We start from the raw sequence: 26,079 nt of genomic DNA on the forward strand, positions 1-26,079 counted from the left end.
TGGAAAAATGGCGGAAATCCCTGACGAAATAATGCGATACAGTTTTGATGTGGTAGCTTTGCAAGAAATTCGATGGAAAAATTTCGGAGAAATACAAAAGCGAGACTATTCGTTGTTTTTTAGCGGAAGCGAAAAAAACGGAGCAACCGGAGTTGGTTTTTATGTCAGCAAGAAAATAAGAAAGAGTCTGATTTTCTTGCAGCCCGTAACTGATAGACTATGTATCCTTAAATTTAAAGGCAAATTCCAAGCGGTGACAATATTTTCAATATACGCTCCAACTGAAGCTGCAAAAATGAAGAAAAAGATGCCTTTTACGATTTTCTTTCTAAAGAGTGCAATAAAATTGCTGGCTCCAGTATGTTAATATTACTGGGTGACTTTAACGCTAAAATCGGCAAGGAAGAGTTTGTGAAAGAGGTCTCTGGGATGCACTCTCTCCACAATTCTACTAGTGATAATGGCCAATACTTACTAAGCTTTACAACTGAAAATAACTGGTGGATCAGCAGTACTTCTTTCCAACACAGGCGCATCCGCAAACATCCGAAAAGCTAACCAGATAGATCATGTGCTGGTAGACAGGAGGCATGCTACCTCAGTACTTGACGTTCGTTCACTCCGAGGAGCTTGCTGCGACTCTGACCAATATTTGATAAAAATTAGATTAAGGCAGCGTTTGGCAGTTGTTGCGTCTAAAAATAACTTCAAGAGAGAAAAATATAATTTAAAAAACCTTTATTCAGATAAAGAAATTAAAATCAGCTTCCAATCTACGTTGAGTGCGCAATTGGATGAACTTAGTCCAAATCATACTGTAGAGGAATGGAAAGCGGTAGCAAAGAGCATATCTAGCTCGGCCAAGGAGGTGCTTGGCTACTTACCGAAACAATCCAAAAAAGAATGGTTTGATGATGAATGTAAAGAGCTTATTAGCGCCAAAAATGAAAGCAGAGCGCGAGCGGAATATGTTTCAAAAAGATCGGCAGCTAGAAAAGTTATAAATAAAAAGAAAAAGGATCCATATTGTACGGCATAAAGCGATGTAAATGTCTGATCTCAAAAGTTGCAAAGAATTTTTGAGTGGGGTTAACAGCAATACGAGTACTAGGCTTAAATGAAATCGGTTAAACAGTTACTGAGATACACTATTTCATCATAAGTGACCTTAACCCTTAGTTACTTAAAAACTCAGTTATTGCATTTTTCAAAAGTAGCGTTAATTGGAAGGCTGGTGTAGTTTTGATTTGACGTCAACCATTTTCATTAGCAGACTTGCCTGGAAAAATTCTAAATGAGATTTAGTTTCAAAGACAACGTTATACTAAATATTTATCTATGATAAAAAATAAAAGAATCATATTGTATATGGTGCATCTGATAATCATTTGCAAATGTATTTTAAAGCCTTTTTCATTTACTCGGAGATAACAAGTAATGTTGAATAGTCAAATGCGAGTAGATCACACAATATTATTGCGCCGTGTTTTGTTGATATTCTTAACGAGAGTAACTAAAAAAAGGAGATTAAAACTTTTTTAAATCAAAGGGCATATTTTTATAATTCAAGAAATTAATCCGTTTTCACATGCCATATTTCACATTGTAGAGTACACCATTTTCAAAAATTACCAGTTTTCTTTTCATAAGAATTCGAATGAGTGAACTGTTGCCACTTTAAATTATTAGGTGAAATTCCTTTAATACGGCAAACGAAATGCTAAGTTTTGACGGATGATAGTGTAGCTGTACGTAACTAGCAAAGTGGAACCTCATACGTTTGTAACAGCAAATATTAAATGGCACGCTTTGCAATTCGGCCTACATATAAAAGCACAAATGTACTCGTATGTATTTGTATACAAGTAGATGCATACAAGCATAAAGAAAAGAAGTTGGTAGTAGCAGCCATAATGGTCATCTTGATTCTGTGACCGTATGGGTGACCTTTAGTCATAGCTTCTTGGCGTATATCTTGTTGAAAAGGTTATATCATCATTCTTATATATATTTAGCCGATCTCTTCGGTTACTATGTTGATGGCATACAATAAGATTCAGCGGCAAATGTTGGAATTGTTCCCAAATCGTTCGCTTTTTATTATGCGACTAAATATGCTTATACGGTCAACCATGTGTTCTTTTGGCATTCCGCTTTGCTCTTTCAAATGCTCGGGTGAGATGTTAACCAATCCGTGGTGCCACAGTTATTGTGGAAAGCCGGCAGTCAAGTGTGCGAGATTCTTATCATTTTAAAATTTTTGCACTGTCAAGTTTTGATGTGTCGCATCTGTTATTGCTTGTTTGCTTTTACTAGCCGACGGCACCTCCGTTGCTACTACCATTTGTCTGGACGATATTGCAGGTATTTATATTCATGTGTTGATGATTTGGTGAGCAGTTTAAAAAACCATAACCAACGCGATAACTTGTTTATATGGTGCAATATTCGCTATGAATCTGCATACAAATTGGCTGATTTTGTAGTTTGTAAGGCGTCCTCAGTGTCAGCGTCGGCTGGGCTCATCACACTTCAAAGCAAAAACACCGCTTAGAATGGCTAAACTTATGATTCACCATATACATATATCAATGTTAAAACTCAAGCTGAGTTGCATACTGAAATTTCTTTAAATATGTAATATATATTTGTAAATTTGTGCTTACGAGTGCATAAGTAAATATGTAGGTATACGAGTATTAGGGTGCCTTGTGCTCAATATATTGTATAAAAGTTTAGTTATTTCATCAAACAATCCATTATTTCGTGTTATTGTGGCAAAAGTAGTATGCGTTTGTTTTCTTAATTTTAAAATCGAAATTATTAAAACAAGCGCTGAGCCATTTAATTAATTATTAATTCAACAAAATCTTATGAATGTAGCACATTCATGTGTATGAGTTTAAAATTGTTGAAATGATTAAAACAGAAAAACGTAAATACCTAAATATTTTTTAATGAAATTGGTATTCTTAATTTTACTTTTGTTACAGAGCCATGCCGAGCATTTACCTTTTAAGTGTGATTATTGTGCTCGACTCTTTAAGCACAAGAGATCGAGAGATCGTCATACCAAACTTCACACTGGGGATCGCCGATACCGCTGTCCACATTGTGAGGCAGCATTTTCTCGAAGGTAAAACATGTATTTATATTCTTTTATCTTTCAAATTGAGGGCTTACTGCAGTTCAAGGCTAATATTTAACAAATCGCATTTATTCAATAATAGCAATTGTCAACATTTATATCAATGAGCAAATCTAGCAATTCTAAGGTATACTAATTTTTAAAACTTCGATTTTAGCGATCATCTCAAAATTCACATGAAAACACACGACAATCAGAAACCATTCCAATGTACGATATGCAATCGCGGATACAATACCGCTGCTGCGTTAACCTCGCATATGCAAAACCATAAAAAACAAGCAGCTATTCTAGCAGCAGGAGGAAATCCTCAAGCACTTAATTACAGTCCACGTTCTACTGGATCTGTTTCCAGTAGCGGAAGTTTCCACAAGAGGCGCTATGCCACGACATTGGCTCACACTGATGCTAAGCCAACCCGACTAGATTATCCAAAGCGACCACGAACTGTGAATCTTCTTTCCTGTAATTACTGCTCCAAGTCCGAGTTCAACTCGATTGAACAACTCAATGTACATATTCACACAAAGCATGACAAAGAAGTGTTTTCCTCGCAAAAAACACAGCCAATGGCCGCTCTTGGGGCCGCAGTTGCTGAACCAAATCCATTCCAGTTGAGATGTGAGTACTGTACTATGCAATTTGGAAATCTACCTGCGTTATTTCAGCATATACGTCTCGCACATGTCGATCGTTTGGCGAGCCCAAACTCGTACTTCGAACATTTCAACCGTTTAGCTGCATCAGGGACTTTTAGTCCTCGCTTAGTGAGTGAAAAACCCACTTTGAGAGAAGAAAATACTACAAAGGAAAGTAATATTAAGGCAGAACAAAATTTACCATGCTCGGAAAACGCCAATGAGGAAAAACAAGAGGAAGAGCCCACTGACCTTAGCAAAAATAAACGCCGTTCAACAACCCCCGTTTCTCTTCAGGAGGAATCTCTTCAGCCTGACATGTTTTTCTGCAATCAATGCAATGCAGGTCTGCCAGATTTTGAAAAGTTCCGTAGTCATTTAAAAACGCATATAACGCAAGGTTTAAATCTTATTTGCCACCACTGCGGTTTGGCGTTACGGGAACAATCGGAGCACGAGCGGCATGTAATCTCACATTATTTAATCTCTAATTCAGAATATATTTGTGCAAGCCCTAAATGCGACAAATCGTATGCAAAACCTGAGGAGCTTCAAAACCATATGTTGGATCAGCACGCAATCCCTATGTTCAAGTGTGGTGTATGCTCTGAATTATTCGAGTCCAAAATAGCCATTCAGATGCACTTCGCTTGTGCACATTCCGTTGAAACTAAATTATTGCGATGTTCAGTCTGTATGGAATTATTCCAATCTGAGAGAGAGTTCAATACGCACGTAAAAACACGCCATCCAGGACTTAATGGACCAGTGCCCAATTCACTTCAATGTTTGTTTTGTCGAACTGTATGCGGTAATGATTTGGAAATGCATTTTCATCTCGCCGCACATGCTCGCCAGTTCCAATGCCCCTCGTGTCCAGAAACTTTTCATGTGGAGTTTCTATTGGATCGACATATGCAACACCATCATACTGGCAATAATCGAGCGGCATTATCTTCAAAAATATCCCTTGAGGAAGCTTCAATACCATCTAATATTCCGAATCAAATGAACCCTCTTTATGTGAATGCCTTACTTAGCAAAGCTCCCCAGATGCCGATTACTTCGCAAAACAACAACTCTAGTGTTCTTGATTACAATATAGCTTTTGCAGCTCATCTCAATAAAAGCCTTTTCCCTGGTTCCACGGCATCAGCAACTCCATTCACAGACGACAAATTTTATAATGCATTGCAGGTAGATACAGGAGCCGTGAAACACCCTGGGCTCATGTATGGCCTCAGCCAGCGCTATTTCGATACAAGCCGAACACTAATTGAGATGTATACGCAGCAACGAATAGATAAACCAATAGTGGAAAGCTATTTCAATAGTCCGAAGCCGCAATCCGTTACACAGCATTTAAAATCTCAACCAGATTTACATGAAAATCGACCGCCAGCAGAATCGTCAAATCCGACTTCGGTTGGATTAAACTCTTCCATGGGTTATAGCTGTGATATTTGCGAACGCAATGATTTTCGATCTGAAAGTGAGGTGAACTCACATCGTAAAATCGTCCATAACATGAAAACTGGAGTGAGTTTGCGATGCGCCTACTGCTCGGGGAACTTTAAGTCACGTAGCGAATTGGAACATCATATGAAAACGTGTCACAATTCAACTGGGAAACATAAATGTCTGATTTGTGATGAAATTTTTCCCTCGTCAGCTATATTGGCAGAACACAAACTACAACACTCAAAGGTTGGTCAATCTGGCAAATGTTCACACTGCAGTAAGCCCTTGGACGGCGCTTCAGCTTTCAAAGCACATCTTAATGACCATAACAATGAGAGCCAACTTCCAATGCAATGTATTTGTTGTCGACAATCACTTCATTCCGATTTTGAAATCGGTTTACATGCACAGTAAGAATATAATAAAGTTTACTTTTAAATACATTATATACACATGTATAAATAGATTATACAGTACTTATTGCATATAAGAAAGTCAAAAATATCATGGAAAACAAATAAAACATTACTTATATACGCAGGTCACATCCGCAATCAAAACTTTCTTATTCACGGTTGAGCTGTTATAGAATCGATCAAAAAAATATTTTACTGTAAACATTGTTTTCTTAAAAGCGCTTTTCTTATATACAGTATGTATAATAGAAACATGACTGCCATAACATATGTGTAGAATTTGACCAATTCGATTCTCATAAACTGTATTATGTGCACTTACAATATTCAATAAAATGTATAGTCAAAACCATTAGCTATACGTATGCCTTCACATCTTCGAGTCATAATTTGTGTTAATTCCGGCACAAGTTGTGAAGGTTAGTCGGCTCCAAATCAGCCGAATTTAACTTGATAACTGTTTGGCAGCGCGTAATTGCTCTTCTTTGAGTTTTTACTTACTACTGCACAAACATTTTCCGATTACTTCGATGCTCCTTCTTATCTCCCCTAGGCTTGGTTGAAAAACAGAATGCACGCAACATAGAAATCTATATTATAATACGTTCACATATAAGTAAAAATTTCTCTCCCAAAATCTGAGATTATAAAATAATCCTAGATAATAACGATACTTATTGACATACAACCCTGTGTTTTCTGTTTTATCGATAATTATTATTACGAATGTAAGGAGAAACATCAAAATAAAAACTAAATGAAATGGATGTCGGCAAAGAAAACAGGTCTTTAAACAAAATTCGAATAAAATGTTTGTTAAATATTATTAATTAGGGATTAATTTTACAGAAAACAGCGTGTGTCCATAAGCGTTTTGTCCTCCTTTTACTTATTATAAAATGTAATATAGAATTTCCTATGCGTATTACTGCCATAATTTTTTGCAACCTCAGTAAACGTCGCATACGGATTTCCTCCAACTGTTTATTATTAGCAACCAATCGCGTAATTAAATTACCTATTCCTTCTCCTTAACAAACCAAAAACTCCAAAATATTCCACAGAAGCAATTTATATGAAGAAAAACCTCACAAAGCAGTATTGGCAGCTGATTGTAGATTTTGCAGGTAATCTGCCATATCTGAACGGGTAGATTAATTTGGTGGATTTATAGGTGATTAATGCATATGTGAACGTATTATTAGATAAATCTATGTTTATTGTGATAGATAAGCGGCGCTTAAATCTCTTGATGGGGTTGTCACTAATTCCAACATTCTTATTTAATTTGATGACATGCCACTGCCTCCTAGGTCGACATGCTCAAAGATTAAATGTACCTCAATTCGTCTATTGCAGAAGCTGCAAAAATGAGCAGGAGGAAGAGTTTGTCAGACATCTTCTCTATTACTGTACCGTATCGCGTGACACCAGGTTAAGACACTTTGGCTCATCATTCTTGAATGATACTGATGACACAAATAATCGGCCAAATCCTTTTTCGGAGAAGAAGTCCCGAAAATGAAACTTCTATACGTAAACATCCTCGAATAGTGTATTTGGATACATTAACACCACATTTCCTTAAAATTGCTTCAGCTTCACGCAACAATAACTTCGTCTTTGTCACAAACAAATGAATGATCTCCTGATCTTGTTTGGAGGTTTGGAGAGGTATATTTGGACCTCGTCCGAAGAAATCATCAACGTTTTAAGCTTCTATTTATCGTCGCACCTACTTGTTTATGAACGTCTTCCACTTCTTCAAAAGTTTTGCTGCAGATGCACGTGACATTTTTGGAATTTTAGGATTTGTACACAAGAACACTGCTTCAACTTGTTTTTCATATGCCGAACTCATTTTGTAGAAGCAACGTACGCCTTCTAAATTTTTCACAAAGCTAACAAGTTACACAACACGCATTACGATAAGGAAACACCAATTGTAGCAGCATTTCAATTTTTTTTAAAACTGAACTGTAAGCTTGAATTTTGCCGGTCACGCTTCTATTAGAAAGACTGTACATTTGCTTTTATGTAGCTATCATATTGCATACAACTTTCTTATATACAACAAGCACTGTATACACAAATTATTTTACATTTTCCAGATTCCATACCAAATCCTCCAACAATCCAGAAAGTGTGTGTGCCCTTTGCTTAGAACCCATACCAAATCCCATGAATGGCGAAGCTAAAGTCTGTGAAAAGTGCTGCCGAAAGCATAAACTTGGCCCTAAATTTAAAACTCAACGTTTACGTACCGAAATTTTTGAACGTGACTCAGAGATTTGTCGAAGCGCATTGAAAACCGCAAATCGCTGCAATATCTGCAAATTAATGCTGCCACACACACAAAAACTACAAGAGCATTTGGTAGAGCACACTTTTGCCGGTTGCGAGGAACGGGGTTTCAATTGCTACATATGCTCCGCCGTATTCACAGCCCCAACTGGCCTACTATCCCATATGCATGAGCATGGACTGCAGTCTCGCCCTTACGACTGTAACATTTGCACCGATAAATTCTTCTTCCGCGCTGAATTGGAACATCACCTGCTAGCCCATGAAATCCAAGATCCGATAGAATTACGAAATATATTAAGCAGTAACGACAAGTTCTCGTTACCAAGGGAGAGTGATAATTCCGAGCCCTATTTAACAGAGGTTAAAAAGGAAATACTTCTTTCCGATGATAAAGCGGCAACAGGTGAAGAAGATGAGTACATTGAAATTGAAAATGTATCCGATGCAAATCAGATTTATAATCAGACACAGCAATCTTACATCACCCATAAGGAAAGAATACAATTGGAAGACTCGAAGCAACTATCACCACATTGAAACTAAAAACAAAATTGACCTACGTTATAAAACTATATTCGTATGCGCACTTATTTATGTTTGTTATCCTTTATACATATTTACATCATAGCTAATTATTTATAAACATACACACACATATGTAAATATATGCATTTTTCTTTCCTCTCGAAAATTTGTCAAGTAAGTTTTACACACATTAGGGTGTTCCATACATTTGGAAATATATAATATTGATCCCTAGGTACTATTTAATAATACATATTACGTTTGAAAATCGTGATGCATTATACCTTTTTTATAAAAAAGACGATCTACTATAGTTAATTAGAATCTTTAGCATTCCGTTTATGGTATATACATACATATACATATGTATATGGTTCTGCTTTATGAAAAAATAATACAAAATAAAAACAAATAATTCGCATATGATGAGTACATAATTATAAAACTTTCTTCAAGAACAGATAATGAAAACATATACAAATGTTGTTTTTGGAAAGTTATATTAATTAAATTTTCATTTTTTCATAATTTTTTAATGAATAATGTAAGCAAAAGCGTTAAGTTGCGATACATACATTCTGTGTAACAAATATAGCACATAACCAAAATCCTTAAATAAAGCACACAAAAAATGTATTCATCAAATTTTATTTTACCGCTGTAAATTTGACCGCGTCGAGTGTAAAACAATTACTGCTAACTCCTAACCCAATTCTTCATTTTTTGTTTACTTTTACCAACCGACTCATATCGCCTTCTTCGAAATGGTAATTTTACAATGCAGTGACCTGGTCGATTCCTTTTGTTGAGTGTTTTGGTAATTTGAATGAAGTAAGAATTCCCCAATTTCACAGCGCCAATTAATGGGTTATCATTGTAAGCTTAATGCGATTTGCTAGTGGAAATATTTATGTTCATATTGAATTGCGATTTTTCAAATAGGAGCATTTAATTTTTGTTTTAAAATGGTATTATAAAAGAAAACAGTAAAACAAAGTAAGAGGAGAATTTCATTTATGGATATTTACATTTACTTTAGTTATACCTTTTCTCATTTGTCCTGTACTTCAAAAATATGTTTTTGGGTTTAATAAAAATCAAATGGGAGTTCATTTCATTGTTTCAGAATGTTTTACTAGCCTGTGCAAAAATGTTCATCATCAGAGTTCGTCTGCCCAATTTCGACACATGAATATTGTTCAAGGGTTAAGCGATTAGCTTATAGTACGTTATATATAAACATGCTTAAAAAAATGTTATGTATGTACATATTCAATATATGAGTGTGTGCTAGAGAAGCACTTTTATAATTTTATTTCATATTTGAATGGTTATACAAAGTAACTTGAGTTAATCTTCTAAAATTATTTTATTTCGTTGTGCTTTTAGGCATTCGCCGAATATGCTGATTTGTGGCTCGATTAAAAACATACATACATATATATGTTAAGAGTTCTGTGCTATGCTAATTCCACGCGCCGTAAGTTATTGTTCACTTCTGAGGATAAGTTTTTAATAAAAAATACCATTTTATTATAAACGTGTTTCATTCGGGCATAAATTAAAATTGCAATTACATAATTACAATAAAAATGAATGAAATATAAATACTATATATATGTATGTAGATATAAATAAGCAAAAATGAGAATCTTGCATTTGGCCGTAGCGAAAACTCAGAAAAAGCGGAGTGATAAGAGGAAAAGTGTAGACCAATTTCAGACGTAAAAATGAGTAACAGATTTCACTTTCTTACTTGTTCACATGGGCACCTATAATTCCAAACACACTCAGAGTAATTTTTTCGCAAGATACAGCTTCTGCAAGTAACAGCATATACTAAATAATTAATTAAATAATCTCTTGTTAAACTTTTTAATAACTTAGTTTATGAGAAAATGCGTTCTGCTGGCGCTTTGTTATGAGGTAAGCTTAATAACGCTGCTACAAATTTCTTTAAGTCGGGGTAGATATCAAAAATCTGCTAAATATTTTTCATGTGGCCTTCCTTCCTATTTGTCGCTTTCAATACGTTTCAACCAGTCTATGGAGTTGAAGCCCCCACTTGGCAGGAAAAACAGCGCTGAATGTCATAACACCTCGAACACTAGGTATGGAATTTTAGCTAGAGAACTGTAAATATGAAATATAGTTTTCGAAATCGCATTTTCCACATTGCACGAAAAAAAACAGTTCAGTCAGTGGTTTAATTGCTTCATAGCTTATCACTTTTTTATCAGATGCGCTTCGAAGGAATATGCACATATGTATATACATACTATGTACTATGTATGTATATTAGAAGCAATATTGCAATGAAAATAACAACACTGGTTAACTAAATTCTAAAATTGTGCAACTTATTGCTATACAAGTCGATCGAATACATTTGGCTTTTACAGAAAATTCTAAATTGTATTTATCTAAAGAAAGCTAACCGCGCAAATTTTAAATAATAATTATAATAATTTCATAATAATTATTGTTCTTTGGGCTTTTCTCAATAGTGTACATATATACATGCATACATACTTACAACTACATACTCATCTTTGAGAGATTAATCACGACGGCGATACTTATTTAGTTACCTTTTTGCAATAAGAATGCCATAATCCAAAAATAATAACTCGACATCAGCGTGTAAACATAACCGTCAATTGAATATGTATGCTGTTAAAAAAATACTTAGTAGGATCTGTTACAGAATCTCACCTCATTAGAAGACAATGTGCCTTTATATTTACTGAGGGAAGCATAATAATTTCAAATCTTTATGCTGGTTTTCTCGATGTTTTGGTTTTTGGGATATGACGTTCTTCCGACAAACGCATGATTTGCACATACGCTCGTTTGTATAATATAATTATGCTGCAACTAATTTTACGACTTCGTTGGCACATTGCGCGCCTTGTTTCTGGCTTCACGTAGTGACGATAATAAAGGTGTTGATATTTTGTTTAAAACAATTGCCTGCTCTTGCAAATTAGCCAAACTTTTTATGAACAAGGCAACAAATATTTTAACATTATAACTTAAGATTAAGGTGGATAAAACATTATGAATATGAATAGGTTGTTGGCGTATGACCTATGCCACTACTATGGCAAATCAGAATACGAGGGCGACTCAATAACTGCCCGTTTTTGATGACAGAGACGTTACTGGGGGAAGTTGGTATTAGCATCGTGCGCTTGGATCTATCAAACGACGGCAAAACAAATTTCAGACTGATTGATAGGTTAGTTTGGATTTTGCAGCTATTCGAGTAAGACGTGTTTCGTGATTTTCGCTAAGATGGAAAAAATGAAAGTTAAATATTGTCAATGGGGATGCTTCCCACCTATGACCACAGTTAGATATTGGTTCAACGAATTTAAGCGTGGGTGAACATCCGTTTTTGATATAGAGGAAATCATTCGAAAAGTCCACGACATAATTCTCGCTGATCGAAGAACGAAAGTGCGCGAAGTATCAGAGGCCATAGGTGTGTCGACCGGAATGGCAATTAATATTTTACATGATAAGTTGGCGATGAAAAAATTGTCGGCCCAATGGGTGTCGTGATTGCTCACAAACAACAACAAGCGGTTCCGGCTGTTAACTTCAAATCAGTGTTTGGAGCAATTTAAACGAAATCCGAAGGAATTTTTGCGTTGATGAAGGCTGGATTCACCAGAAACTAAGCAACAATCAAAGCAATGGATTTCTCCCGGCGAATCTGCTCCAAAAAAGACGAAGACAGTCTCATCGGCCGGAAAGATTATGATGGCGATTTTTTGGGATGTGAACAGGTCATCCCCATGAATTTTTTAGAAAAAGGAAGAACTACGAGGGGTGTCTTTTATATGTCGGGATGAGAGAACAAAAAGCAAATTTTAATCATCGAAAATCCCTCTATTGTTTTTCAAAATATTCTCCATGAAGATCTATACACTTTTACATGCGTTTGAACCAATTGTCGAAGCACTTTTGCCACTCTGAATGAGGTACCTCCAAAACATGCATTCTGAATGCCGCAACCGCGAAAAACGTTGTCCTCTCAGTTTGTTTTTTACGTACGGGAATAAAAAGAAGTCATTCGGTGCCAAGTCAGACCTATACGGCGGATGACCCATTAATTCGATGTTTTGGGTGCTCAAAAATGAAGTTGTTTGAGCCGATGTGTGAGAGCTCGCATTGTCCTGATGAAGAGTGATCCGTCTTTGGCGATTGGTTTTCCTAATTTCTTGGAAGACAACTGGCAAACAAATGGTTGTGTACCACTCAGAATTTACTGTTCTGCGTTGTTCTAGTGGTACGGTTGCGACATGTCCAGTTTTTTCGAAAAAACAGGCGACCATTGGCTTGGAAGTGCTTCGTGCGCGAAAAACTTTTGTTGGATTTGGCTCATCTTGAAACACCCATACAGTCGACTGCTATTTACTTTCGGGCTCATCCGCGTAAATCCATGATTCATCACCTGTCACGATTTCATAGACGTGTTTCGAAGTCCCGCGATCGTATTTTTTGAGCATTTCCTTCGACCAATCGACACGAGCCTTTTTTTGAGCGATTGACAAATTCTGTGGGATCCAACGCGAACAAATTTTTTTGACAGTCAAATGTTTATGCAATATTGAATGTATGCTGGTCTCACTAATGCCTAAGATTGTCTCAATCTCACGATAGGTCACATGACGATCTTGCAATATCAGTTCGCGCACAGCATCAATGGTTTTCGGAACAACAACTGATTTTGGACGACCTTCACTAAATTCGTCTTGGAGTGAACTACGACCACGATTGAATTCACCATACCATCGATAAACACTGGTCCTTGATGGAGCTTCATCGCCAAAAAAGGAATTAAGTTCATCCATGCAATGTTGCTGAGTTAATCCACGTCGAAAGTTGTAAAAAATAATCGCACGAAAATGTTCACGATTTAATTCCATTTTTGGACCGAGATGAAACTTTTAAGTTACTGTAAACAACACAAATAGCGCTGGTATTTCAAAACGTTCTGAGTACGTAAAAGCCAAAAAATGTCAAACTTTGCGATACAGCTGTCAGTTGCCAGATTGCAACAACAGGGTTGCCAAATCCCGAAATATAAAAGGTACCCCTCGTATCACTGAACAACACCACAGTGAATTATAGTACCGCTTTTACAAAAAATTGAAGGAGACACGACCGCATTTGGCGAAAAAGAAGGTGTTGTTTCACCATGATAACGCACCAACACTTTCATCGGCCAACACAGTCGCCGCCAAGCTGCATGAATTGCATTATAAATTGCTGCCACACCCCTCCTATTCACCCGATTTGGCTCCCTATCATGAAGAAATGATTCGCGGGGAAACATTTTAGTTTAAAGGAGGAAGTCATCGCCGAGGCACAGGCGTATTTTGGAGAGTTGGACAAATTCTATTTTTTGGAGGGGTTAAATAAATTGCCGGAGCATTGGGAGAAGTCTATCTTTCTAAAAGGGAACTAAGTTGAAAAATAAAAAAAAATTTCAAAACTTATACTTATCTAATCCGGATTGAACCCCCCTCGTATTATAAAATTATGATGCTTTTTTCACTTCAGGTTCAAAATCTATTATGCCAAATCTTTGTTAAATATATAAATATTTGAAAGTCTTACAGCAACTTGGATCTACCATATGATAAGGAAAATAATATAGTATATACGCTTTTGATTCAGGTTACTAAATGTCCGCTGTCAAATATCGTTTTCGGGTATAACTCTCATAAGGATTACTATTTTCAAGTAATATATAGCAATTCCGATGAAATAATTGAAGAAATGGATTTTTGGGGTCTTGGTAAGAAGAACGATTGAAACCGTAGCGTTTTTATCTCCGCTTCTCTGCTACTAAAAAACCTACTCTTAGCTCTTCCAATGTCTATTTCAATGCTCCTACTTATGATGAAGTTCGTTCTGTTACAAATGAGGTTCCTTCTCCTGTACCTAGCATTTCACAATATTTGGATGGTAAGAAAAAATACAACAACAAACAAACAAACAGACGCTTATTGCGTACGAAGTGGTCTCTCATTGTTTTTCCAACGCTCACCGCGGAAAACCTGGTCTTTGTCTCCTAATGACTGGCCAGCCAATGTCAATATACGACGGTTCAGTTTTTTTTACCAGGAGCATCACAGTCGGGGCCGTCGTATCTCCAGTAAATTGCCTCATTGCATCAACTTTATTTTCAGTTTCCGGCGTCAGCACCAAAGCTAAATCCATACGTGCACGCAGGAATATTATACGAGTAGGTATCATATTCGTTATAGTAGAGGCTTGGCTTAACTCTGCTATTTTGATCTTAATCTTTACGATGTATATTTTTCGTGAGGATCTGCACGGTAACTAGGCAGAGGGTGTCCTAATCGCTCTTCACTGTAAATATCGTCAAGTCAAATATCATAAAAATTTCTGGTTTTAAACTCAAATACCGATAGTCAGTTTCTTGTCCTGGGTGATTCCAATTCAGGTAACATTACATGGTCGCAAACAAACCTATAATGATACTAATCTTACTCCCAATAGTGTAAATTCTGGTAATGATTTGTATCTTGTTGATAGTTTTTTGAGTTTGAATCAAACGGACTAATAATATTTTAAATAAACTGAATAAAATCTTAAATCTCATATTTATAAGCAATATACAATATTAACTATGCTATCAATGAATGTTTTTCTCCTATCTCTTTTTCGGCGTGTCACCATGTTCCCATTTTTCCAGCATTTAATTCTACGAACTCTTGCCGGTTAATTGCGAAAAACGTAATATCTCATTTAATTATAAATTAAAATAAATAAATATATACATTTTGCTAGCTTTCATCATTTATTATACACTGTTGATTAACACCCGTTGTTTTCTGGTAAAGATGTCTCAAGTTGCTTTAGCATATTTAAATCAAAAGTTGCTCACATTGCTCTCGCTAACATGCCTCTGAATTTAAAGGGGAATATAAAATACCTTGACGTACTAAAATTTAAAAAAAGTTAAACAACGTAAGGAACAAATTCTTTTACAAATTCAAGAAAACCAAAGACTCTATTCATTTGTTGAAGTTCAAAGAATGTTCTAAAAAATATAACTGTCTAATTAAGTTTTTACATAATAACTACAATACATACAAGAACATTTTGAATAATAAAGCCAATATGAAGACAAATTCTAAAGTTGTTTGGTGCTTTTTTCATAAAATCTAAAAAAACTTGGTCTAGCATTCCATCTGTCTTATTTTTTAATGATAAAAATATTTTTTTTTAAATCCAATTTTATTCCTAGATCCTGAACCTTTCTGTGGACTTACAAAGGGCCACATCAACGAATTTCTCAGGAGGTGGGAGAGGAAGAAATTCGTTGAACACTGGCGAAGTTCTATCAGTCAGCGACAAGCGACGGACAGAGGAATTTCTGATAAGCTCCTTTCACTCAGCAGTGTAGACTTAAGACTTCTAACTGGTTACTCCACAGGCCGCTGTAGCCTGCGATACCACTTAAGGGGGGGAAACCGGTTTAGGAGGCGAAAATTTTGGCGTTTTTCGAGAATTTTTTGAACAAAGAAGGAATAATCAGAACTTGTTTAAATTTAGAGGATATTTTATTTATATTTTTAGGTACATTTTTAAATTTTTTTGAAACTATTTCCGCGGGAGATAGTGGCGTTAGAGAGTGCTGTCCTTGGACGATCGCCATCCGAGTGTCTTGCTGGTGGGAATTCCTGAAGTTACAATTTTTCTCTGAAATCAACAGCAATTTATGAGGCGCTTGAACACAAAGTAGTTTTTTTATACCATATTTTTTCATCTATTTTGCTTAAAAAACCATATTTTAAATAATAATATACTCCCAGAATTATTTTCTTATAGATTAGAATTGAATGAAAAGAAAAAATTCCGAAAAATTTTAGAACCATTGGTCGATAACTTTTTAAGCTAGAATGCCCACCAGTTGAAAAAAAGTAGTTTCGAGAAAAACGTCGGTCTAACTAACGCGCGATACGGTGCGGAACCGACGGGCAGTCACTTAAGTGCTCATAGAATCGGGAATAAAGCGAGTTTCGCTTTAAAATTTTTAACACATATTCTTGAGTAGTTATACTAACGATTTATGCAATAAAAAAAATTGAGTTTTTGATCGATCTAAACCGGTTTCCCCCTTAATCAAAATTGGTATATCTGAGACTATTATCTGTCGATTCTGTGGATGAATGGATACTAAAAATGTTCCGCACCAGGCAGCAAATGCAATAGCTTTATTTTGGTCGCAATGCGCAGTAGCCTAGTAGCAATTCCTTCGTATATTAGGGGTTTTTAATCTGAGAAAGAGTCTATGGTCTTTTGGCGGTCCTGCTTACAAATGGTTTTTCGCTTTCCTATCCCCTTTAGCTGATCTTCAACATTATCCACAGGCATCTTTATTGATGAGTGGAAATTGGTTTTTGTAGCACCAAATTTTAAAAACGGGAACAAGAATCATGTGAGTAATTATAAATCTATTTCCAAGCTTTGGATTACCTTTAAGTTGTTTGAATACATTGTAAAAGGTTAGATGTTTTTTGCATGCAAAAGTTTAATGCGTCTCAACCCGCACGGCTTCATCCTTAGTGGTCGATCTTGGCTTCAGAAAGGTTTCCAGATGAATGTTATATATACGGATTTCTGTGAGGCTTTTGCCATAGTTTCACATCCAATCCTTTTTAAGAAATTAGCGTTCCTTGGCTTTCATACCGTATTTCTCCGTTGATTAGAGTCCCATCTCCTAAATCGTAGGAGTGTAGTTGCTGTTGACAATCATCATTCATATTCATTCATCATGCCACCTGGAATCTCCCAAGGTAGTATTTTTGATGACCTGAAAACCTATTCTTGAAAGTTTTTTCTTGGTGCACCAGTTGGTTGGTTGGTTGGTTAGAGTGGTGATTCAGCCAGAATCCAACTAGCGCTTCCGCACCATTTTGTTGCCACATCCTCGTTACCAAATTGTTTAACAGTTATTTGCAGCAGGACTATATCCAGTCTGTGCGGTTTAGGAACCTTATTAGGTTGTTGACGTCTAAGCCAGATAATTGCTCGAGACTCTCGAACAGCGGTTTGCCCAGGGTTAACATTCTGTCCCTCCATAGGGCAGGGCATTCACAGAGGAAATGCAAGATTGTTTCTTTTTTCTCCGGTTGTTTACAACTGTGACAGTATGTGTTGTGAGGGATGCCCATTTTGGCGGCTTGCTCTCCGATAGACCAGAAGCCAGTTATGACTGCCGTAAGTCTACAGGTGTCCCGTCGTTTCATGTTTATTAATGTCGACGATTGCTTGAGGTTGTAGGTGGGCCATAACGTTCTACTGATTTTGCATTTCGTCTGGTCTCTCCATCTACAATCTGCAATTCAAAGGTATTTTAGGGAAATTGCGTTCTTGACCGCACCTAGTGGAGTGAATACTGGTACTGCAAGAACGCTATTCATGGCAGATCCCCCTCTTGCCAGTTCATCAGGTTTTTCGTTACCTTCTATGTTCCGGTGTCCCGGAACCCAAATTAAGGTTACTCTATGGTTTTCACTCAAGTTGGTGAGGCTATTCCTACTTTTCTCCACCACTTTAGAGGTTGTTATAGTCGCGTCCAGCGCCTGGATTGCGGCTTGGCTATCCGAAAGAATAGCGATATTGCCCTTAAAAGAGAAATCTGCGATTAGTAACCTACAGGCTTCCCCAATTGCTAGTACTTCCGCTTGGAAGACGCTGCTGGTATTAGGGAGACGCACAGATTTTTCAATTCCAAGTCTATGAGAATATATCCCAGCTCCAACACCACAATCCATTTTACTGTCATCTGTATAGACTGTGGTATCGAAGTTGAAGAGAGAATCCCTTATTCCATTCTTTTTTAGATGGAAAGAGTGTGGCAAAATTCCTATTGAACGTTACCATCGGGACGATGTAGTCAGTCCTCACCGAGGTTAACTGAGTTTGTCGCGATAATAGACTAGCGTGCACCAGTAATCAATTGTTTTTAAATATTTCAAAATGCTACCAAATTACTTTCGCCAAGTGCTTGTCCCCTTTGAACACATTTTCTTTCATTTCTAACTATATATGTATATATATTTCTATACGAGGTGTGTTCAAAAAGTATCGCGAATTTTGATTTTTTTTTTTTTAATTATTTATTTATTCATTAATACCTAGTTTTTCCCCTTCAAAGTAATCCCCATGAGATATTATGCACTTGCGCCAACGTTTTTTCCAATCTTCGAAACACTTAAAAAAAATCATTTTTTTCTTTATCTTGTTCAACTCCTCCTTCGATGCTGTCTTTATCTCGCCAATCGTAGCGTAGCGTCATCCTTTCATTGGCCTCTTCAGTTTCGGGAAAAAGAAAAAGTCACAGGGGGCCAGATCTGGGGAATACGGAGGCTGTGGCATCATTAGTGTGTTATTTTAGCCAAAAAGTCGCTCACAAGCAACGATGTGTGAGCGGGGGCGTTATCTTCATGCAAGAGCCAATTTTTGTTCTTCCACAAATCCGGGCGTTTCTGGCAGATTGCTTAGCGCAAATCGCGCATAACTTGCAGGTAATATTCATTATTGACCGTTTTATCCTGTGACAAGAACTCATGATGCACAACGCCCCTGAAATCGAAGAAAACGGTAAGCAAAACTTTTATATTCGACCGAACTTGGCTTCCATTGAGATGATTGAACTTTGGTTTCCACGTCATAACCATAAACCCACGATTAGTCACCAGTTATGACCCTCTAAGCAAATTTTGGGTCGTCGCGGGCAGAGTCCAACATCTCATTAGCAATGTTCATGCGATGCTGTTTTTGTTCAAAATTGAGCAGTTTTGGTACGAATTTTGTGGCGACCAATGTCATGCCCAAATCATTAATAAAAATCGAGCCAATCGATATGTCCTTAGCAACTTCTCTAACGGTGATTCGACGATTGGCCAATACGATTTTCTTCACTTCATCAATTTTTTCGTCTGTTGTTGAAGTGCACGGGCGTCCGGCACGCTATTCGTCGTTCACATCTTCTCGGCCTTCTGAGAGAACATTTTGTACCACCGATAAACGTTGTTTTCGTCTAGAGTAGCTTCTCCGTATGACACAGTCAACATTCGGAATGCATCGCGCTTAATTTCGTTTTTCACACAAAATTTGATTTATAATTTGGTTCTTTGATCCATCTTTTTGAATAGGTAAAAATCGAAGAAGAGATGAAACACGTGCAAGCAAAGCAGCTGTCAACAATTAACTGAACATTGAAAATGGCAGAACTCGTCGGCATGAGTGAGAGGCATAAGTACCAACATATCGCCACAAAACAATCGAAATTCGAATATACGTAACCTGCGAAAATTCAAAATTCGCGATACTTTTTGAACACACCTCGTATATAGATGTATACAGTTTATACAATTGGCTCTTAAAGTCTTCATTAGGTGTTTGGCCGAGCTCCTCCTCCTATTTGTGGTGTTCTTCTTGATGTTTTTCCTCAAATGGGAGGTCCGTACAGTTTTAATCCGACTCCGAATGGCAGATGGTTTTTATGAGGAGTTTTTTCATGGTAGAAATACACTCGGAGGTTTGCTTGCCGGGGGGCGACCGCTATTGAAAAAAACTTTTTCTATCATTTTGTGTTGCGCTTCGTAATGATAGTCACGCATCAACCCATTCGGTTATGGCGGCCTCCAATTTTTTAGCTATATTAGCATTTAAAAGGCGCAACAGTTCAGAATCTACAAGTTCTTATATTCTTAAACTGGTCTACACATAATTTGTTTGTTTTAAAACGAAATATGCATATTTCATCGGAGACCTTATCATGCCTGAGTTGAACATATAGTATCCAAAAAGTTTTCATTGGCTTTGCTCTATGTTTTCTTCGTTTTCATGACCCCATTCTCTCATACCATTCTAAATGCTTCCTTATCAATTTCAAATTTCTATGGGTTCGGCGATTTGTTTTGTCTTTATCTTTCGCCTTTGGTATTATTCAAAAATTTGTAGATCGCCCCTCCCTTCTGGAGTGAATCTGTCTTAATACCCCATCTTTAGTCCCTCGTAGTTTAGATTTTTTCCATATTAGATTTATAATAATTCTGTATACAAGGAACACACTCATCAAAAATTATACTATAGTAAACTGTTATACAATATGTCAGCTTACAGTTATATCCCTAATATATGTAATATATATATTTATGTTTAAGTACAGCTTGTATGTACATATATAATATTATATGTACATATGTACGAAAACAGAAAATAATATAATATAAAGATCGGTGACGATAGCTACCACCAACGTTGACCTGAAGATATGACAATAAATCAAAAGATGTTTACGAGCTTCTAAGCGTGTTGTTATGTGTTACCTTAACTGCCATTGCTGGCGCTGTTACTTAATTTGAAAACCGGTGGTAATTTTCGAGATTGTGAGTATCATCATCAATCTGCATTGCACAGAGTTACAATATCGTGAGGTAATTATTGGCTTCTGAGAAGAATCTTAGTGAAATAATTTTTAGAAGTGACATACTTCTTATATATTTAGTGCAGAAATTTTAAAGGATATTTGCTTTCATAGAATTGGAGGCTTAATAATTGATGTAATTAAATCGAGCACCTGTTGCTAACCTTCATTCTTTTAATTGATTGATGCTCAATACTAATTGTTTTTGTTATTTTCTTTTATTTTCGAATAGCATAAGTTAATCAATGGAATTACTTAAATGCCAGAAAGTGGATTGGTATTAAGGTGAGCAGTTTTAAACAGAATCCGCAAGCTGTTATATAGGGTTGTTCAATAGGTGCGCTTCAACTTTTTTCCGATAGGGAGGGCGAACGACGCAATATTTTTTATTTTTCGCTTGTCATTTGTAAACTTCATTAGTATACATTTCATCATGGAACGCCACACACTTGAGCAACGATTGCAAATCGTGCAAATTTTTTATGAAAATAATCGTTCTGTTGCTGCTACTTTAAGAGCATTACGGCCATTTTACGGTCCATTTAACAAGCCGTCCCGTTTTGGGGTTATGTGAAGTCATTGGTCTACAGTAACAAGCCGGCGACGATTTGTGAGCTCAGAGCCAATATTGAACGCGAAATTGCTGGAATTTCGGCCGATTTATGCAAAAGAGTGGTCGAAAATTGGGTTCAACGATTGGACTTCGTAAAACGTGCACGCGGTGGTCATGCAAAAGAAATCGAATTTCATACTTAAATGTATATGTTCAAACTCGATAATAAAAAAAAAATTAGTTAAAAAAGTCAAACCGTTTGTGTTTTATTCAAAAAAGTTCAAAAGTTAAAGCGCTCTTACTGAAAACCCCTATATAAATGAACACATCAAGTCTTAAGTATGGCGCAGTTGTGTAGATGACTGAAACAGTTTTTGTTGTTTGCTCTTGTAAGGGCTTGCACTGAAACACTTGCACTCTTGTGAAAGCTGTCTGAATCTTGTCAAACTATCTTCGCTTTTTAATCGTGAGTAGATGTTGGAAGTTACACGAAATCAAAAAATCTCACGAACCTTTTAAATGACCCAGTATTATTATTATTAGAAGGCCATTACGCACTGCGACCAGAGTTGATCTATTGTGAAAGGCCTATTTTGTAACCCTAGAGTTTTAGGCTTTTTAGAAATTTTAGCACAGTTTTGGGTTTGTTGTTCCAAAGATTGCATAGAGATACTACGATACCACCAAGGTGGTGAAGTCTTTGTCTGCCCAACGCAGGACATTCACAAAGCACATGTTCTGAGCTTTCTATGTCCATTTCGCAAAAGCGGCAGACATTGGTCTCGGATAGACCAATATTATTTAGATGGTACCTCAGGCTGCAGTGACCTGTAAGGTATCCGGTTAAAAGACGCAGATCTACTCTGTTTAGTGAGAGAAGTTTGTCAGATATTCCTTTGTTGGGACTTAGGAAAAGTTTAGCTTGACACTGGCCGGCACAGTTTAGCCAGTGTGCGGCAAGTTTTCTCTCTTCCCATTTCCTAAGGAATTCATTTATGTGGCCTTTTGTTAGTCCACAGAAAGGCTCAGGACCAGTAAGTTGCATATTTGCTCCTTGTTTTGCAAGGTCATCAGCCATTTCATTTCCCACATGTCCTTCATGTCCCGGAATCCAACATAGTGTTACTGTGTTGAGGTTTCCTAACGTATTTAGAAGGTTTAGGCAATCATTTACCAATTTAGAGGTGATAGTTGTTGATAGAAGGGCTTTTAGAGCCGCTTGGCTATCTGAAAGTATGTAGATGTGAGTACCTCTCATTTTCCTTCTAAGGCGTTCTCTCACACATATTTCAATAGCATGTATTTCTGCCTGGAATATAGTTGGGTAGGATCCCATCGGAATCGATTTTTTGAATTTGGGCCCATTGATTCCTGCCCCTGTTCTACCATTTTCCAATTTGGACCCATCAGTAAACCATAGCTGTTCGTTCATTGATTATAACTTGGAAGTTCCTGAAGAGTATTGGTTTGGGTGATAGTATATCATCCCTATGAAGAATGGGACTATGTAGGAAGTCTTCTAAGATCTTTAAATGTCCTTTCATATCCCCACTTTTAAGTTCAGATATACCTTTTAGTCTTAAGGCACTCGAGCGAGCTTCCCTTTCAATTAGAATTGGAAGCGGTGGTATGTTCAGGAGCACACCCAATGCTTCCGTGGGACACGTTTTCATAGCCCCTGTAATACCAACACATACCAGGCGATGCAGTTTGCTTAATTCGTTTGCCGCCTTTCTTTGCTTGACCTTGGGCCACCATGCTAAGGATGCATAATTGACTATGGGTTTTACAACTGTGGTGAATGTCCAGAAGGTCATTCTAGGGCTTAGTCCCCATGTCTTGCCAAAAAGCCTTGCACAGGCAAAGAATGCCCTTGTGGCTTTTGAAGTAACTCTCTCAATATGGGAGTTCCACGTAAGCGTTTTGTCAAGACTAACGCCAAGATAGTTCGCTTCTGTCGAGAGTTCAAGTGTTGTTCTATTAAGGGTCGGACATTTGAGATTTATGTTCCTTCTCCTAGTAAACGGTACAAGAGTTGTTTTGGATGGTTTGATGGAGAGCCCTTTTTCCGTGCACCATTTGTTTATTATTGTAAGGGCTTGCTGCATGCGATCCGAAATGGTTTCCTCATGCCAGCCTAATACATAAACTACTAAGTCATCAGCGTAACCCTGAGTGTGAAATCCTAGGTTATTCAGTGACCCAGTAAAGGTCACAAATTTCATTTCACGCCATTCAATAAACATAAAAAAAAACTTAGACTTAGATTCGACTTTTTTTAGTTAATCACACCTTGTCTTGAAATGAGACTCCGCTTTACTCCAAAAACCTGTTACTGAATGACGATAAATATTAAGGAATCCAGGAATGAAAAAAAATGTCTCGTTGATAATATACAGATACAGTTGTCAAAGGAGCATTTGCCCTGTTTTCCATAACACTCAACATGATAAGCGCTTTCTGTTTTGTAACTCAGAAGCGTATTTAGATATACTATTGAAAACTACAAGCAGCGGTTGATCTACGCATTTGCAACAGATTTTCAACAAATCCAAAAGTCAATTGCGTTACGTTAGCTACAGGCTCAATCACAGCATATTTCAAAATAATCGGAAGACATAGGTTTGTATAAGAAACACAATCTTACAAAAGGTACTGTGCAACTAATACGGTAATTTTCTAGAAGCATTTTGTTCTAAGCTTAGCTTTTCCAACACCATAAATATTTCAATAATTTTTTAAAGAGAAGGTCCAGAAGTCGCTTTTAGGTAGGTGATAGTAAATATCAGCACCGAATCCTTGGCGCCGCTGAAGGAGGCTGGAGGGGTAGTAAATTACGGCTTCATTAAGGTCACTCTGCGTATATAGTGGAAAGATGTGGGCACCATCAAAGAGGGCCGCTTACCGCGGACGCTAATACCCGTCAGGAGGCATCAGCGGATCCCATGCTAGAAGATTATTACTCCTCTGATTTGGAAAGGCTGACAGGGGTCAAAAGTACATACGAAGAGCCCGACGAACTAGACTCCGATGAGGACGAGGGCGATATTACGATGGTGGAGATAGACTTCAAAGACTGATGGGCATTAAATGTTCGCAGATTAATATCCACCATTCTAAACCGACCCCTAGTGGTTTACTGTACCGCTTAGCAAATCGCGGAGATGATGTTACTCTCATGCAAGCGCCCTGGGTTCATGTCAAGAAGGTTTGCGGACGAAGAACGGAAGCTCAACAATTCTGGTTATGTATTAGCGTCCGCTTATCTCGCTCCTGATCATGTTGAATTACCGTGAAAAATTTGTAAACAAAGGATTAATGACTTTTTAAGTAGGACTGATTGTGAGATACGATCTTAACGCTGACCCCTCCTTGTGTGGAAGTAGCTATATAAATGAAAGGGGTGAATTACGTGCAGAATTTATCCTGGGTACTATGTTAGTCATTTGTAGCATAGGTGAGGAACCGACTTTTCCATCTAGAGATGTTATCTCCACCTCCTATAAAGAGAACTTGTTTTTAGATCATAAGTTTATTGATTTTAATCTTTTAAACTCCCTACCAGCTCCGATTTTTCCGAGAAATATTAGGAAGACCTTGTACAGGAAAAACCTTTATGAAATCACTTGATGAGACACCTACGTAAAGGGTAGATACAAGCATCAGTCGCAATCAAGTAGTAGAAAAACTCACCAGAGAAACAAATGCCACCTTGGTGGTCGCAAGAATTAAATAAGCTTAGGAAAGATTTTAAGAGATTGTTTAACCAGACTAAAGGAATTGGTCTCCTAGACGATTGAGAACGTCATAAAGATAGCCTCAGAATCTATAAAAGTGCTCTTAACAGAACAAAATGTAGTTCGTGTCGAAACATTTGTAGCTCAATTGATGGGACTCAGTTTATGAAACTTCTAGGCTTAGGAAAGTATTGGTCCCGACTACAATGTCCCCAGATTCTAGTAGGGAATCTCTAGATCTCATATTAGATACTCACATTCCTGGTAGTTCAAGCATCCCTACTGGATCTGCCACCCCAGAGTTACATTAGAACGGGGAGTACAATAATGAACATTATAATACAAATTTTGACGAAATCGTCTCTGAAACCAACTCAAGTTATAAGTCACCTGTCACCGACGGTCTTGCTCCAGTAGAGATTCAGCGAATGCTTGATCCAGCGATACCATGGCTCCTGGTCGTTTTTAAAAGTTGCCTCAGGCTGTGTTTTTATTCCCAAAGCAGGGAAGATTTCGTGTGCCCTTCCTTTAGACCAATCAGCTTGTCTTAAAATCTCTGGAACGTTTGATAAATCTTCACATAAAGTTGAGAAATCTTTCTCGGTTAAAGAATATACTCTAGCAGCCTTGCTAGGCACTACAGATGCGTTTAATAATATCTCTACAGAGAAAATACTCTCGACCCTTTGTAAGGTTGGAGTTTATGTGTCAATTAGAATACTAGTACGTAACCTGCTAGTTAGTCGAAAACTTATTTCCAAAGTAGGTGCTTCTTGCACCGCTCACACTCTTTTCATAGCAACTCCTCTT

General features: G+C 37.2%; 1 protein-coding gene across 1 annotated transcript in view; it reads left to right on the top strand.

Annotated features, from left to right (window-relative positions):
- LOC128867797 (zinc finger protein 423 homolog) overlaps positions 1-8,757 on the top strand; it is a 46,914-nt gene extending 38,157 nt beyond the window's left edge. The window contains exons 3-5 of the mRNA XM_054109303.1: positions 2,994-3,136; positions 3,306-5,657; positions 7,775-8,757. Coding sequence (XP_053965278.1) covers positions 2,994-3,136; positions 3,306-5,657; positions 7,775-8,507 — 3,228 coding nt within the window. The 3' untranslated portion in view covers positions 8,508-8,757. The remainder of the gene's footprint in view (positions 1-2,993; positions 3,137-3,305; positions 5,658-7,774) is intronic.
- The last annotated feature ends 17,322 nt before the right edge of the window (positions 8,758-26,079 follow it).

Source organism: Anastrepha ludens, chromosome 6, assembly GCF_028408465.1.
Source record: "Anastrepha ludens isolate Willacy chromosome 6, idAnaLude1.1, whole genome shotgun sequence".
Lineage (NCBI taxonomy): Eukaryota > Metazoa > Arthropoda > Insecta > Diptera > Tephritidae > Anastrepha > Anastrepha ludens.